Source organism: Typopeltis vanoorti, chromosome 4 (assembly GCF_054136105.1).
Source record: "Typopeltis vanoorti isolate ZY-2024b chromosome 4, IOZ_Tvanoo_1.0, whole genome shotgun sequence".
NCBI lineage: Eukaryota > Metazoa > Arthropoda > Arachnida > Uropygi > Thelyphonidae > Typopeltis > Typopeltis vanoorti.
In genome coordinates, this window is record NC_143552.1 from 83,767,012 (window position 1) to 83,782,768 (window position 15,757).

Sequence of the window (15,757 nt, forward strand, 5' to 3'; positions counted from 1 at the left end):
AGCTGAAAGATGTGGACAAAGTTCAAAACGAGGAAATGGACAATAAAACTTATTTGTGCCTATGGTCCCACAGAAGGTTCTTCTGAGGAAGAAATTGAGGAATTTTTCTAGTCATTAGATCAGGAAGCTGACAAAGAAAATGGAAAAAGTGGTACATGTTGGAGATCTAAACAGCAGAGTAGAAAATGAATCCCACCAGGCATATAGAAATACTTTGAAAATTTTGGAGAAAAAAAAGGTAAGGCTTATAATAATAATAGTAAGTACCTTTTGGATTTCTGCACAGGATATGGACTAGTCATTACTAACACAATGTTATTATTATTATTGGAGTCTGAAGACTCTTCTGGGAAGACCCAAACTATCCATACAATCTATCATATTTCCCTGTGACTATTAACAAGACAATGCCAGCTGACTGGCAACCCATTCCATTCATTCAAACTTTCTCCAAGCAAAAAATCTAGTCCTTGCACACCTAGTAATAACACTTTAATCAACGTAGATGGATAACCTCTTGTTATGTCACATCTAGTACTGAAATGTTTTCCCTGCATCAATCTTATGAAATCCTTTTAAGTAAAATGTTTCTATCATATCATCTCTTTTTCAACTATCAACCAACTTCTGCAATCCACACACTCTCAACTATGTCCTAATAGGCTGCATTCCACAGATTATTCACCATCTTGGTCACTTGCCTCTGAATCCTCTCCACTACCACTTTCTCATCAAGGAACTCCAGAGGCCAGACCCAGGAACAGTAATCCACATATGCATGTATCATGACTTTATAAAGAGGAATAATAACTTCCTTATCTCTACTTGTTAGTGTATTCTTCATTAGCCAAGTAACTATTGAGTCACATAGAAATATATAGAATTGCCCTCTTACCTTGGCAACTTCAGCAGTATCCCTTCTAAACTTCATCTCTCTGTCTACTGCCACCTCCAAATCCCTAGCCTCATCTATTTCTTGGAATAAAGTGCCATCAGTGTGGTACACAGCTTGTAATCGATTTATCCAAAATGCATAATTTACATTTCTTCACATTAAACTGATACCCATTATCTTTTGCCCATACCTATTTAAATCATCCTGCAAGCTGTCCACATCGGCTTGATTAACCGTTACTCTACCTAGTTTTGCATCATTGCCAAACAACTGAATATATCAGGTTGAATATAAATCCATTCAGATTACTTGTGTCATTTATGTACAAATTAAACAGTAATGATCTTAACACAGAACCTTGTGGCACACCTCTACTCACTCACATTCTCCTGGATTCTGCTCCTTCATATACCTCTTTTTTTGATATCTATCCATCAGCCATCCTCATATCCATTCCCATATCTTCTGATTTGTGTAATAGAGTTTGATGTGGTATTCTGTCAGATGCCTTCAGAATCCAACAGAATCATCGTGTAGCCATTTCCTTTATCCAACTGAGCTGTCACTCTATTATAAAAGATTAGTAAATTACTAAGGCATGACCAACCCTTCACGAAGCCATGTTGTCCCTCATAGAGTATCATATTTTTATCTACCCATTCTTGAATTCTCTTTTTGACCAATTTCAAGTACTTTTACCACCACTACTGAGATACTGATTGGTCTATAATTTGCTACTGCAGTCATAGAACTTCCCTTATGCAAAGGAATTATTTTGCCTTTTTTTCTACTCCCTTGAAACTGTACCAGAGCTGAGACTTAAAGAGCCCAGTTAGAGCCATTACCAAGCTCCCTTGCACATTCTTGTAAAATGTGAGCTAATATCCCACATATTTACATTGAGATTCTGCAATATCCTAATAACCTCCAATTCATACACCTCTGTTCCACATCAGTCTCTGTCCCAGAAGTAACTTCACATGGATGATATACCCTTGCAAAGTAGTCACTCAGTAACTCAACTATTTTATCAGCTTCTGTCACTTTGTCGCCATCAGCATTCATTAAGCTTATTGGGATTTCCCTTGGTCTGCTTGGCTCGATTCCTCTCATAATCTGATTTTATCTTCCTCACCTGGCTGGTCACTCACCTTTCTTGCCTGATTCTTTTGCTGTTCATGAGCTTGCTGGTCATCCTCTCTCCTTATATATCATCTTTCTCCTTATATATGTTCCACATCATTTTTGTTTTCTGCAGCTTATGCTTAATGACACTACTATTTAACTCCTACTTGATTAACCCTCCTGACCTTAGGTATACCATTTGATATTGCTTCCTCTAGATGTCTGTTTACTATCTTCCATGCACTATTAACATCCTTCCCTTGCAGGTTTTTATGCCATGGCTTCACGCTTCCTCCTGAACTTAATGCAGCATAAGTGTCTTTGTCTTAGAAGACAAATATAAGATAATATTATAGTCCTGACAGATAACAGAGCAATTTATCTGTCAGGACTATAGGAGGTTACTTGGAAGTTAATAATGATGTAAACTTTTCATGTGGTACTGTCCCTGTACATCCCTTGAGGGTACATATCAGGAATTTGATGATGATGGTAAAAGTATTCCTCATTCAGGATATTTTTATCTTTCATTTTGATGTTACACTTATGAAATTCGATTCCTTTGTGAAGTATCTTTTTCCTTCATTGAAATTTTCCTCATGGCTACTTTCACACATAACTTGCATACATTTTTCTCTGTGTTTGCTTAGAGCATATGCTGGTTATCTAGGAACTTTCCAGATAAGATTTTTTTTTTTTTTTTTGGACCTCTTTGTGGACTTAAACATAAATTTAGAGTTGAGGAGAGGAATTTTAATATCTCTACTATTGCCTTAGAAATGTGTGCTCTAGTATACATTGTAGCTACATTGGTTTTCGGTTTATGGATATTGATTAAATCAGATAAAGAGTACTTTAAATGCATAATCTGAGATTTGTTGTGAAGTTCAGATTTATTCAGGAAAAAGAGCTAAGAAGCTTCATCTTACCAGATATTATTAAACAAAATAATATCTGGTAAGATGAAGAAAAAAAAGTTTGCACATAAAATAACCATTGTTATTTTATGTACAAGCAACATACAGTATTTCCCTTTGAAATTTTAGACATTTTGAAAATGATCTCTCATTGATATATTGCACTTTGAGCTTGTTCACTTCTGAAACAAGCTCAAAGTGCAATATATAAACTTAATAGTTAACTTACTTAACAGTGACTTTCCATTCTCCTGTTTAAACACCAAGAGAGGGTATAGTTTCTAATGTGTACATAAATTTATCTCCTGAAACTTGTAATACAGGAGATAAAAGTCATTTTCTTAGACATTTCGGCCACAAGAAAGTAAATTGCATGTTTGTTGATCACTCTATTTGATAACATAAACTGATAAAACTTAATTATTTGGTGCTATCTTAGAATTCTTTATACCCTTTGAGAATACATGATCAAGAATTGATGATAAATGTAGCATATAGTGGAATTTATGTAATATATATATATATATATATATATATATATATATATATATATATATATATATATCTACTCTCTATATATAAAAAGATAAGCCGAAATTTGAAACGTTTTTTATGTCACGTTTTTTGTCTTACCAGCCCGGAACTCGGGGAGGGGGGGGCACCGTAGGCGCTAGGGGGTCCCCCCTCTAGTGTGTGTGTGTGTGTATATATATATATATATATATATATATATATATATATATATATATATTAGGGTTACCAAGTAATTTTATAAACTTGGTTATTTTACTCCTAATCCCAAGTAAGCAAACAGTTAAGTTTGCACCTGAACATAGTTCAAGTCTAAAGGTGGTGCAACACCAGGGCAACTCATTGTAAAGGTGGGTAAAGCTCTGATCACTATTTTTAGTATTTTCCATAATGTAAAGCACATCTCATGTGTTGCACTATACATCTCTTAGTGAGATGTGCTTTACATTATGGAAAATACTAAGAATAGTGATCAGAGCTTTACCCACCTTTACCAGTGAGTTGCCCTGTGTTGCATCACCTTTAGACTTGAATTACGTTCAGGCACAAACTTAACTGTTTGCTTACTTGGGATTAGGAGTAAAATAACCAAGTTTATAAAATTACTTGGTAACCCTAATATACATTATTCCCAAGGTAAAAAAACTTATTTACATATATATATATATATATATATATATATATATATATATTAAAACTTGTTTTTTTCTAAATAACTTGCAAACATATTTCAAGATATTTGGGTCTGTAAATAAGATTCATCAAAATTAATGTAACAACAGATCAGCTTTATGTGGTTTTTGGATATGCCTTTTAATATTATGGAATTTTTCTATTACATTTTGCTTTAGGTATGCCGAGGTTTCTACTTATGTTCTCGTGATCCTGAGATATGGAGGTTAGCATGTCTAAGGTCAGTAATTGATTTTTTGTTTGTTAGATAGTAGATAAATTGTTTTTTTGTTAAGTAGTATGTCTGAAAATGTTAATAGATAATCTTAGCAAAAGTGAAAATTCTCTTTTCGTGATTAGCAATAATTTGCTCAATTCTTATTGGATCTTATGTTGTGTAATGCTGTAGATATATAATTATATTTTTGAACATGTTAGTGTGTTTTTCTTCTGAATCAAGAAAACTAATAAATAAAAATAAATGTCATACTAGTTTTTTTTTTACAATGAAATAATGCTGGATGATTTTTTTTCTTATTACTATTACTACATGGGACAACCGCAGACTCATTGCAAGAGACCTGCACTATCCACACAAGTATCTATCTCATTTCTCATTGCACTCACTGACAAAGCATTCACGACAGACTCTGACAACCAATACCATTCATTCGCCACTCTCCAAGTGAAAAATGTTGACCTTACTCACTACATACTTACTCAGTTTCATTTTTCTGGCCCAAGCCTTGTTCTAGGCAAGTGCTGAAAAATTTCCTATGCATAAAACATTTCTATCATATTCCCTCTTTCCCACATATCAACATTAACTTCTGCGATGCACAAACTTTCAGTATGCTGTTGTAGGGAATATTCAGCTGACCACCCACCATCTTAGACACTCGACTCTGGATTCTCGCTACTATTTCCTCATTTCTGAGAAGCTCGTGATCACATCTATGCATTACTGGTTCTTAAACCTTTAGATGTGGTCACCTGAGCTCAGAAATGAGAAAATATTAAAGATTTAAGTACTGATAATGTAGTATATGTTACACATGGTAAAATATGTTGTTGTCATGTGTGGCACATAGTGCAATATCTGAGATGCTTCAGATATTTCATATTTTAAAATTATAACTCGTCATGTATAGAAATTAATTATTATTATTATCCGAGACTTCCAGGAAGTCAAGGGCTCATCGAGGGAGGCTATAAATCACCCAAACCAGCTATCATACCTTCCCTTAAATTAAATCACACTAGATGCACTCATTACCTGTAAGGGCAAATTATTCCACTCACTCACTGCTCTCTGGGAGAAAAACCTAGCTCTTACTTCTTTCTTGACTGCAAATAAATTTAACTTCCATAGATGCCCCCGTGTTCTTTCCCCACCTTCTATATAATGAAAAATTTCATCAGTTGATATCCTATAACACCCATTCAAACGTTTATAGACCTCAATCATACCCCCCCCCCTTTCTCCTGTTAACCAGTCTGCAATCTGCATGCTTACAATCTGTTCTCATAATCTAAATCCCATAATCCAGATATAATCTTTGTAACTCTTTTTTGCACTCTTTCCACAGCTTCTTTATCCTCTTGGAACCGGGAGACCAAATCTTGTCACAATAATCTAGGTGGGGTCTTATCAAAACCTTATAAAGAGGCAAAAATGACTTCCTTATCCTTACATGTCAAGATTTGCTTTTATATTACAATTATCCTCTGAGTTGTATTTCCAACTTTTGCTATGTGACCTTTGAACTTTAATTCCTATCCACCAATATGCCAAGATCCCTTGCCTCCTCATTTTCTTGTAGCATAACCCCACTAATATAATATGCCACTGGAACTCTAATCATGCCAAAATGCATAACTTTACACTTACTAACATTAAATCGCTACCCATTTTTGTTTGCCCAAATTTCCACTCTATTCAAATCATTTTGTAATTGTTGAATATCAATAGCATCCCTGATTGCCCTACCTATCTTCACATCATCGGCAAACAATTGCACATCTGATGTTAGATCCTTCCTGATGTTATTAATGCATATATATTGAACAATAATGGCCCAAGGACTGAATCCTGAGGTACATCACTGGTCACCTTAAATTTGGCAGATTCACACCCACTGTATACCACTTTTTGATATCTATCTGTCAACCATCTCCTGATCAAAGTCAAGAGTTTATATTCCAATCCCATATTCACCAGTTTATACAACAGCCTTTCGTGTGGTATGCTATCAAATGCCTTAGAAAAATCCAACGTTATCATAGTGTATCCATTCCCTTTATCCAACTCGGCTGGAACATTGTTATAAAATATGAGCAAATTGCTAAAACATGATCTTCCTTTAGTAAACCCATGCAGTTCCTTGCAGAGTATAGCATATTTGTCTACCCATTTCTGTATGCGAGTTCTTACCAACTTCTCTAAAATCTTCACTACCACTCCAGAGATACTAATAGGTCAGTAGTAAGATACGTCAGTTTTTGCACCACCCTTGTACAATGAAACTATCATATTTTAATTTTTTATTAATAATAAAAAACAGAAATTATTCTCTTTAATCAGGCAGATATGTAGACTTTAAAATTAAGTGTTTTAATGTTATTAATCTTCAAGAATTGCATATCCATTTCAGCATCTCCCTCCTCCCCTCCATTGTTTGGTAATGTTTGCATAATTTGCTTAAAAAATAAAAGGTAATAAATTCTTTTGGAATTTATAGTTCATATATTTAAGGCAATGCTTTTCTCATTTTTCTATTAACTAATGTATAAAGTTTAAAAATAAATGAAACATAGCATGCAGCTTATCATACTAGAAATTCAACATTATCACTGTAACAAGTCAACTTTTGCTGATTTGTCATTATTGCTAATTATGAGAGTAAATCAGCTGAAAATTTCTCTCCATCTGAAATTATCACTGAAATGACTCTCTTCAACTATTTATTCACAGAAAACATATTTATTTGTAAGGGCATTCTACTACTATTATCATTATGCATTTATATACCGAGAACGTAAATCATTGCTTGTTACTTTGCTTTTTATATAATGAAATACAAAAAATGTCAATTTGATCTTGTACTTCCAAGCAGATTGGAATAGATACTTGTGATTCTGTGAAGGATATATTTTTTGTAGTGATATATATATATATATATATATATATATATATATATATATATATAAAGGGATCACTTAAGGCTGAAAGCTAGATAACTAAGGCTGCTTCCACATAGCCTTTTAAGAAAAGTGGAGGACTGAGCAGAGCATCTGACCTAGAAGAAAGAAATTAGTTGGCATAAATTCCATCATATTGTACCACCGTTTTCTATTTCTGTTTCAGCCACTAAGAACAAAATTTGGTCATTTAAATCCCAGATTATTGGCTCATCTATGAATTTTCAATATCCAGTTGTCACCTTCTTTAGGTGCACTCCCATTAATAGTTATCTACTTGGACACTGAATGAATGAGGATGGGCTGGCAATTTGAGATTTAGCTGACTAAATTGTATTCTTAATAGCCTAACCCAAAATACAAAATGATGGTATGACAAGATGGAATTTCATACAAGCTCAGGCTTCACCCAGTTAAGCAATATCATCGCCACTGTTTTCACCAGGGAACCACAATGAACAGTGAAAAAATCATCATCCACAGAATTCAAGCTTGGCATCATCAACATAAGAGGCATCAGTGGAAAAGAAGTGGAATTAGCTGAAGAACTAGAGAAGTACTAGGGTGACATAATTGGTGCTGCCAAAAGAAAGAAAGAAGGCAAAAAAAAAAAAAGAAGAAGAAAGTGAGATTCTTCTAAATAATCATTATAATATGTTATATGCATGCAATAATGTTAAGTGGAAAAGGAAGGTGTTGTTATAGCATTCAACACTAAATATGAAGATTATGCTTATTGAATGGCAAGCAGTATCAAGCAGAATGATATGGCCGAACATCATAATGGGAATTTGAGGAGGAGGCTTATTTGTGCCTGGTCCCACAGAAGGTCTAATAAGAAAGAAGTGGAGGAATTTTCTAGTTGCTGAATTTTTCAAGTCACTGGGGAAATTTGGAGAAAGGAGCAGCACTAATAATAATAATCGTAGGTCTTTATAAATCAAGCATTATTAATAAATCAAGCATTATTTCAAACTGAATGCAGAAACTATGAAAGTTTCGTATGAAATTTGAACAGAGAGAGAGCTTATGGGAATACACTCACTGGCATTTACGATTCACCCTAGCACAGACCTTATAGAAAACATGATCGTTTGCCCAAGCGTTCATATATTCGCCTTCTCTTGGTCCATTTTGATAAGGTTTCACTGACCTGACAGCTGTTTCGAACAGGTTGGTTCTCCTCAGAGACCAGGCAGAAACCTTAAGAGAGAAAAAACTCTCATTCAGTACTAAGGAACTCGAAGTGTTGGAGAGGTGTATTTTTTGTAAGTAAATATTTTTTGCACCAACTCTCGGTTGGGGTGTTAAGTATTTACTAAAATAAAGAGCCAGAAGGTTTCATTTTGGTGATGCAAAAATATATAAATCAAGAAAGAAATGCAAAAACGATGAAAGTTTCATCGTTTTTGCATTTCCTTCTATTGGTCCATTTTGATAAGGTTTCACCGACCTGACAGCTGTTTCGAACTGGTTGGTTCTCCTCGGAGACCAGGCAGAAACATTATGGATGCTTGGGCAAGCAATCATGTTTTCTATAAGGTCCGCAGCAGGACAACTCGTAAATGCTGGTGAGTGTATTCTCATAAGCTCTCTGGTCAAATGTCATATGAAACTTTCATAGTTTCTGCATTCGGCTTTGAAATAATGCTGGATTTAATATTCGCTTGATTTAATAACCACCAAAATGAAGACTTTTGACTCTTTATTTTAGTAAGTGCCTGCTGGATTTCTGTTCAGGATGTGGACTATCATTATTAATGTCATGTTTCACATAAAGATGTGCAAAAATTCACATTGAGAGAAGACACAAGAAATAAGAAAAAAATCTCATCGACTCTCAGCTGCTATAAAAGACGAAGTGATTACCATTTAGGCTTGATCAGACTAAAATCGATTATCACATTGAGAAGAAAAGAAAAGCTTATAAGAAAGTTTTTGAAGGAATCAAAATCAAGCTGCTTACAGGGGTGCACTGTAGACTCAAATATACAAATAGCATTCAAGAAAAAATGAAAGAGTTTGAAGACAAGAATCAAACTTTGCAGATTCATGAAGAAAACATTAATTGATTCAGATATGGAAACATGTACTGCAAGGATAGAAAAATCAGAACTCTATGGTGGACTGAGGAAGTGAAATAGGTAGTCATGATTAAAAAAAAAAAAAAAGCATATCGAAAGTTCCTAGCAAGTAAATCAGCATGTGTTCCAAGAGAACAGAGAAAAATGTAGGAAAGTAAAACAGTGCATAAAAGAAGCTGAACAAAAGCCAAGGGAGAACTTTGATAAGAATTATTATTATTATTATTATTTATATGGGCACTCCATGAATTCAAAAGACTCATCGCAAGAGACCTACTCTATCCATAACACAATACCTATCATACATCTCCTCAAATCTATTCACTGTTGGGTTACTCACAACCACTTCTGGCAACTCATTCCACTCATTTACCACTCTCCAAGTAAAGAATCTGGTCAGTACACCCTTACTAACCACACTCTTAGCTTCCAAGTGTGACCCCTTGTTTTCCCGCTACTCCCCATGTATTGAAATATTTCTTCTGTGTAAATCTTATAGAATCCCTTTAGTTACTTATAAGTTTCTATCATATCCCCTTCTCTTCCTCCTCCTCCTCCTGTCAGCTAAATTTTGCAACCTACACACCCTCAATCCATCCTCATAAGGAACATTCTGCAGACCCATCACCAACTTGGTCACTCATCTCTGAATCCTCTCCAATACCTCCTGATCCCCTAAGAAATGCAAGTGATCAAATCTGTGAACATGCGACTGAATCATAGCTTTATGAAGATGGGTAATAACCTTCCTATCTTTACTTTTCAGTGTGCTCTTCAGCATCCAAGTAATCCTCTGAGCTATTTCTCCAACTCCTTGCAGTATATCCTCTGAATTTCAAATCTCTATCCACCATCACCCCCAGATTCCTAACATCATCAGTTTCCTGTAAACTTGTACCATCAGTATGGTACAAAAGTTTGTAATCATTTTATACCAAGTGCATTACCTTACATTTTACAACATTGAATTGACTACCATTGTCCTTTGCCCACACTGCCAATTTATTTAAACCATCTTATAAAATATCTACATCATCTGAAGGAATAAAGTTGCAAACTTGAATGTTTTGTAATGTCAAAGACATCATCTAGATTATTTCATGCAGGGACAAATTATTGGAAAGCTTGAAGGCCGCAGAATTACTGATTTTACCATAGAGTTTGGAATCTCGCATAGGTTTTATATATTAATATAAATTAATACATATATTAATACACATAGCATTGTATTAATTATACAGTGCTATGTGAAACCGATGGCATGTGTTATTGAGGTTTACTAAGAAGTTGCCCTCGCTCAACCATGAAGCCAGATTTTTGGTTATAACAGCAAAACATAATCGATGCACCATAGCAGGTCAGCTTGCAAGTTGGCTCCGTTCAAGCACAGGTATGTAAATATCTGGACAAACCGTGGCAAGACGTCTGTGACAAGTAGGCCTATGCATCCAAAGGCCTGTAGCCTGTGTCCCTTTATCAACAGCTCATCATAGAGCACATTTTCAGTGGTGTTGTATCCATAAAAATTGGGCAAGATACCAGTGGGCTAAGGTACTCTTTATAGATGAGAGTCGTTTTAGTCTTTCCTCCAATTCTAGATGACACTTAATTGGGCGTGAAAGTGGTACTGCTTACCATTGCGAGAATGTTCTTGAAATGGATAGATATGGTGGTGCTGGGGTCATGGTGTGTGTGTTGGGAGGGAGGGCATTATGCTTAATGGACACACCAAGCTGCAAGTGCTGGAAAAATGGACTATGACTGGTAAACAATATTGCAATGAAGTTCTTCAACATCATGAGGGATTGTTACATGATGGAACAATCCCACATTTGTAAGTGAAGAATTAATTTTTATGGATGACAATGCCATATGACATTGTACAGGAGTAGTTGAGATACTTCTGGAGACTTGAGGATATTAATCAAATCAAGTGGCAAGTATGTTCCCCAGATTTCAACCCATAGAACACATTTGGGACACATTTGGAAAATGCATTGCTGCTCTAAATTTTGCTCCTGAAGACAAACAAGGCCTTATTCTTGCTCTGATGGAGGTGGGCCAGTTTGCCTCAGGAGCTCCCATATCACTTGGTGTTAAGCATGGTACGTCATTTTGAGAGCTGCATTATAGTTTGGAGTGGACATATGTCATACTGAAATGTCTCTCTACATAGTTTTCTGTAAACATTGTACATTAATTCCTTAACATGTCCTTAGGAAATTTGTAAGTTTTACCAAAAACATATTGCAATTTAATTTGTAACACTTTTTTTGTGTAATACAATTTATTAGTATGCTTGCAATAAATTTATGTCCACATTTGGCTGTAGTCATGAAAAATTTTTGCATATACAGATAAAAATGTAGTTTGTCATTAGCTTTTGGACACCATTGTATGTAGTGTAAATGATACATTATATCAATCAATGCACATCTATATTTGAGTTCTCTGTCAGCAGTTAGAATTGAAGGCGGTACAAGAAGATGGTTGAATGTTAACACATTCGCTGCCAATTACGAGTATACTCGTATGGCGCTTACCGCCGGTAACGAGATTACTGTACTGACCTTGAAGAAGTGAAAATGCTTGGCTTGTGGAGCTAGCATCAAAACTGTGTATTCTCATAAATAGTATATGCTCTACACAAGCCAACTACGAGTATACTCGTATGACGCTTACTGCAGGCAACGAGATTACCGTACTGACCTTGAAGAAGTGAAATTGTTTGCCGAAGTAGCGTGGCAGTGAACGTGTTAAATTAGGTGTAAGAGCACACATTATCTGTACTATTGTTTATCATCTATATGGATTGCATTAAGAAGGAAAATGGAATTAAATCTGATGAAATTTGATGTTAATCTCGTATCTTTACTTTATGCAAATAAGTGTGTAATCTCAATCCTAAACAAATAATGTAAAAGTTTGCTTACTAAATTGAATAACAGCTTTACATAATAAATTTCCTGATAAAGAGCCAAGATGAAAATAGATGAAAAACCAAGACAACAACTATGAAAATAGGCAGAAACATCAACTGCATCTTGAAGCATTCAGGAATTGTGTCAGCATAGCTATTCTAAGTTGGAGTTGAACAATCAATACAATCAGTTTCAACATTGTCTTGTTTCAGCTATTTAGGCACAATTTTTTAGTGAAGATAGCAAAATAAATATGGAAATAAATAGCAGACTTATCAAAGATGATATGATAGAAAGTCAAATGAATAAATTTATATGGAATGAGAGAGAAATTAGTCCTAAATGCCATAGAGCAGTGTACATAGCCACTCATACACTTGAAACTGATTGTAAGTTATGGATCTGAGAGTTGGGATAAAAGTAAAGCATTTGATCAAAGCCAGTAGACTATACGTATGATAGTTCTAAGAACAATTTCAAGAGTGAACTAATCTAGGAGGGTCAGGAGATGGCATCAATGGCAGAATCATATTTAAAATGAGGAGTTAGAAAGGTACTTGACATGGTTAGCATTCAGGAATTGTGTGATAGATATTCTAAGTTAGTATGGTGTTCCTTAAACAGAATGGGAGAGGAAAGATTAGCAAAACATGGGTTTTCCTGGGATAGTAGAAAAAAGACCCAGAGGAAAATCAAGATTTGGATGAATTATTAAAGTTAGATCAAAATTGGACCACATAAGAAATGAGAACATCAGAAAAGACCTAGATATTTATAACAAAAATGAAAAGATCAAGGAATATAGAGAGAGAAATGGAAAGAACCTCTATTTAGGATGAAAAGATATTGGTTACCAAAAGAAGTGGATAGATCAAGCCTGTAATCAAATTGCGGCATTCTGGTAGGGACCCTGAAGAGGAAGTTATTCTTGCTTGGCGTCACATAGATCATAGCCACTCACACACTGCTTTCTGCTGAGAAGTGATGACACCTACGTGTGAGTGGTGTGTGGTACTGGACTAACCATCATTCATAATTTAATTGAATATCCTCGTTTCATCAACCAGTGCAGTCACTAATTTAGTCACATTCATAATTTGCTTGAGCCATGTACACTTAGGCAGATTTTATCAGATTCATCAATCCCCCCCCCCCTCAAATTCATTACAGTGATTTATTTTTATATAATGAGAAGTCTTTATGACAAGAGAGAGAGAGAGAGAGAAAGGAAGACCAGCGGCAAGATGGGAAAAACCAGTGAAGCCAGAACAGCAAATGCCTAATCCTTGAAGAGAAGAAGATTAAAGTAAGTGGTGGGTTGACTAATATATAAGATCTCATGATATTGGATGATATATAGAATAGAAGGAGCATAGAATAGCATCTATTATAATTGATAAAGTGCAAAAAATTCCAGTCACTGCAGTTATAAAAAATCCCCCACAAAAACCACTATAAAATCTCTAAAAATATCAAAAACGCTTCAAAATTTTGCAAAAAAAAATATACTTCAAAAAACAAACAAAATCTCAGAATTCCATCTCAGACAGTGCAATAAAAAGAAACTTAGTGATTGACTTTACTTACATCAGAGGTCTTAATTCTAATATCAAAGATGTGCACCACTTACTACAGACATCCAAACCCTATATGTTATTCAGAGCTACAACTGGCATCCACTGCAACAGCATCTCACATCTTTACTTTACTCATTACATCTTCCACAATGTTTTTTGTAGGAAGGGCAAGACTTGTGCATTTGTTAGGTCTAATTCCCTTGCAAAGGTTATCAGACCTGGAATCCCCTTTATGTGATCTGCTTTGGCTCACAATTACCTTACCTTGCTTTTTTCTGCTTTCATTTGCTACCTGTTCTGTTCTCCTAATTCAGAAAACTTCACTGACCTATTTGACTGGCTATCTCTGAAAGTCAATCATATACAGTGTACGTTACCTGAACTGTGAGGTAATCTTCCTTGGTGAATTTCAATGTCCACAATTTATAACGGTTCTCCCCCCCCTTCTCCAACTTTACAGACTAAGCTTGAAAAGAAGCCAAAGTTTTTGCTGTCATTAATGAGTTAACTCAAATTGTTCACTCACCCATCAGAATGCTAGATAATCCTAATCATTCTCCAGATACACTGATGATGTTAGCTCTCCTCTTAGCAAGTCTGACCATAACTGTCCATGTCTCCATTTCTACAGATTGTCTTTCTTCCAGTCATTCTTAGCCTCATATCCTCTTGTACTACGACAGTGCCAATTGGGATGACCTTTGGGACTTCTGCACCTTGTTCCCATGTTCTGATTAATGCTTCCTCTTTTCTGATCCTAGCATGTGCTCTGAACAGAGAAAATTCTCACTGGGATGAGTGCCTTTATTCCCCACTCCACTCAAAATCCTTGACTTTTATTCAAACTCTGGTTCTCCAACATTTGTAAAAAAGCAATTCAATCCAAAAAATTATGCCCATTGGCTCCAGTCAAAACTTCAACCTCTCACCAAGCTTACAGCTCATAACAATGTCCACAAAAAATCATCAGCAATTCCAAAGAAGACATTGTAAGGAACAAAAGCACTAAGCTTAGTCTCCTATCCAAATGACAATTGAGCCTTCTGGTCCTTCACCAAAACTGCGCGATGCAACTTCTGTTTTCCATGTTTCCACCTCTCTCTCATACATTCTAATGGTACAGTGGTAATATCTCTTGGCATCAGTTTTTTTTTCCTTGCAACTCGCATGTAAATGATCAAGGCAGATTTCCTTCCTCCATTCCACTAACCATCCATGGCGTGCTTCCTCTGAAAGTTTGGCAGAAAGGACGTCAGAAAAATTCTGACTAGCCTTGATATCAGTAAGTTTCCTTCTCTTGATGGCATTCTTTCAGTTGTACTCTAGAACTCACATTTATCTTGTATCATCATCGTTTCAACTGTCATATTATCTGGCATCTATTCAGCAGCTTGGAAGAAAGCTTTCATCCACCGTGTTCCCAAACATCCATCAGACTATTACTCTGACCTTAGGCTTACTTTCAGCCTCATTCACTTTTGGACATATGTCTTGGAAATGTTTGGAGAATCTCAGGTAGTTACTCTTGACATTTGATTAAGTTTGGTATTGTGGCTTTCTTGCCAAGCTACCCTCTTATAGTATTCCTCCTTCCCTTTTTAAATGGATTGAACTTCCTATTTCATTTTCAAAATCTTGTAGTGCTCAGGTAATTCACATTTCAAGATCTTCTTTTACCAATGCTTAAAATGCTGATCTCCTTGTAGTTCTTAAATGGGGTGAGGACAACCTGGTAAATGTTAATGTCTTGAAAATACAATCCTGTTTCATTTCCTGGAAGAAAGACCATGCCCCTCTCTCTCACTTTTGACAATGCTCTTCTTGCCAACCTGAT

The 15,757-nt window shown here is 35.4% G+C and overlaps 1 protein-coding gene across 1 annotated transcript in view; it reads left to right on the forward strand.

Annotated features, from left to right (window-relative positions):
• The window catches only part of LOC150107459 (F-box only protein 9), a 310,233-nt gene that overhangs the window by 154,597 nt on the left and 139,879 nt on the right, over nt 1-15,757 (forward strand). Inside the window, exon 9 of the mRNA XM_090392105.1 lies at nt 4,320-4,381. Within this exon, the coding sequence (XP_090248231.1) occupies nt 4,320-4,381 (62 nt within the window). The remainder of the gene's footprint in view (nt 1-4,319; nt 4,382-15,757) is intronic.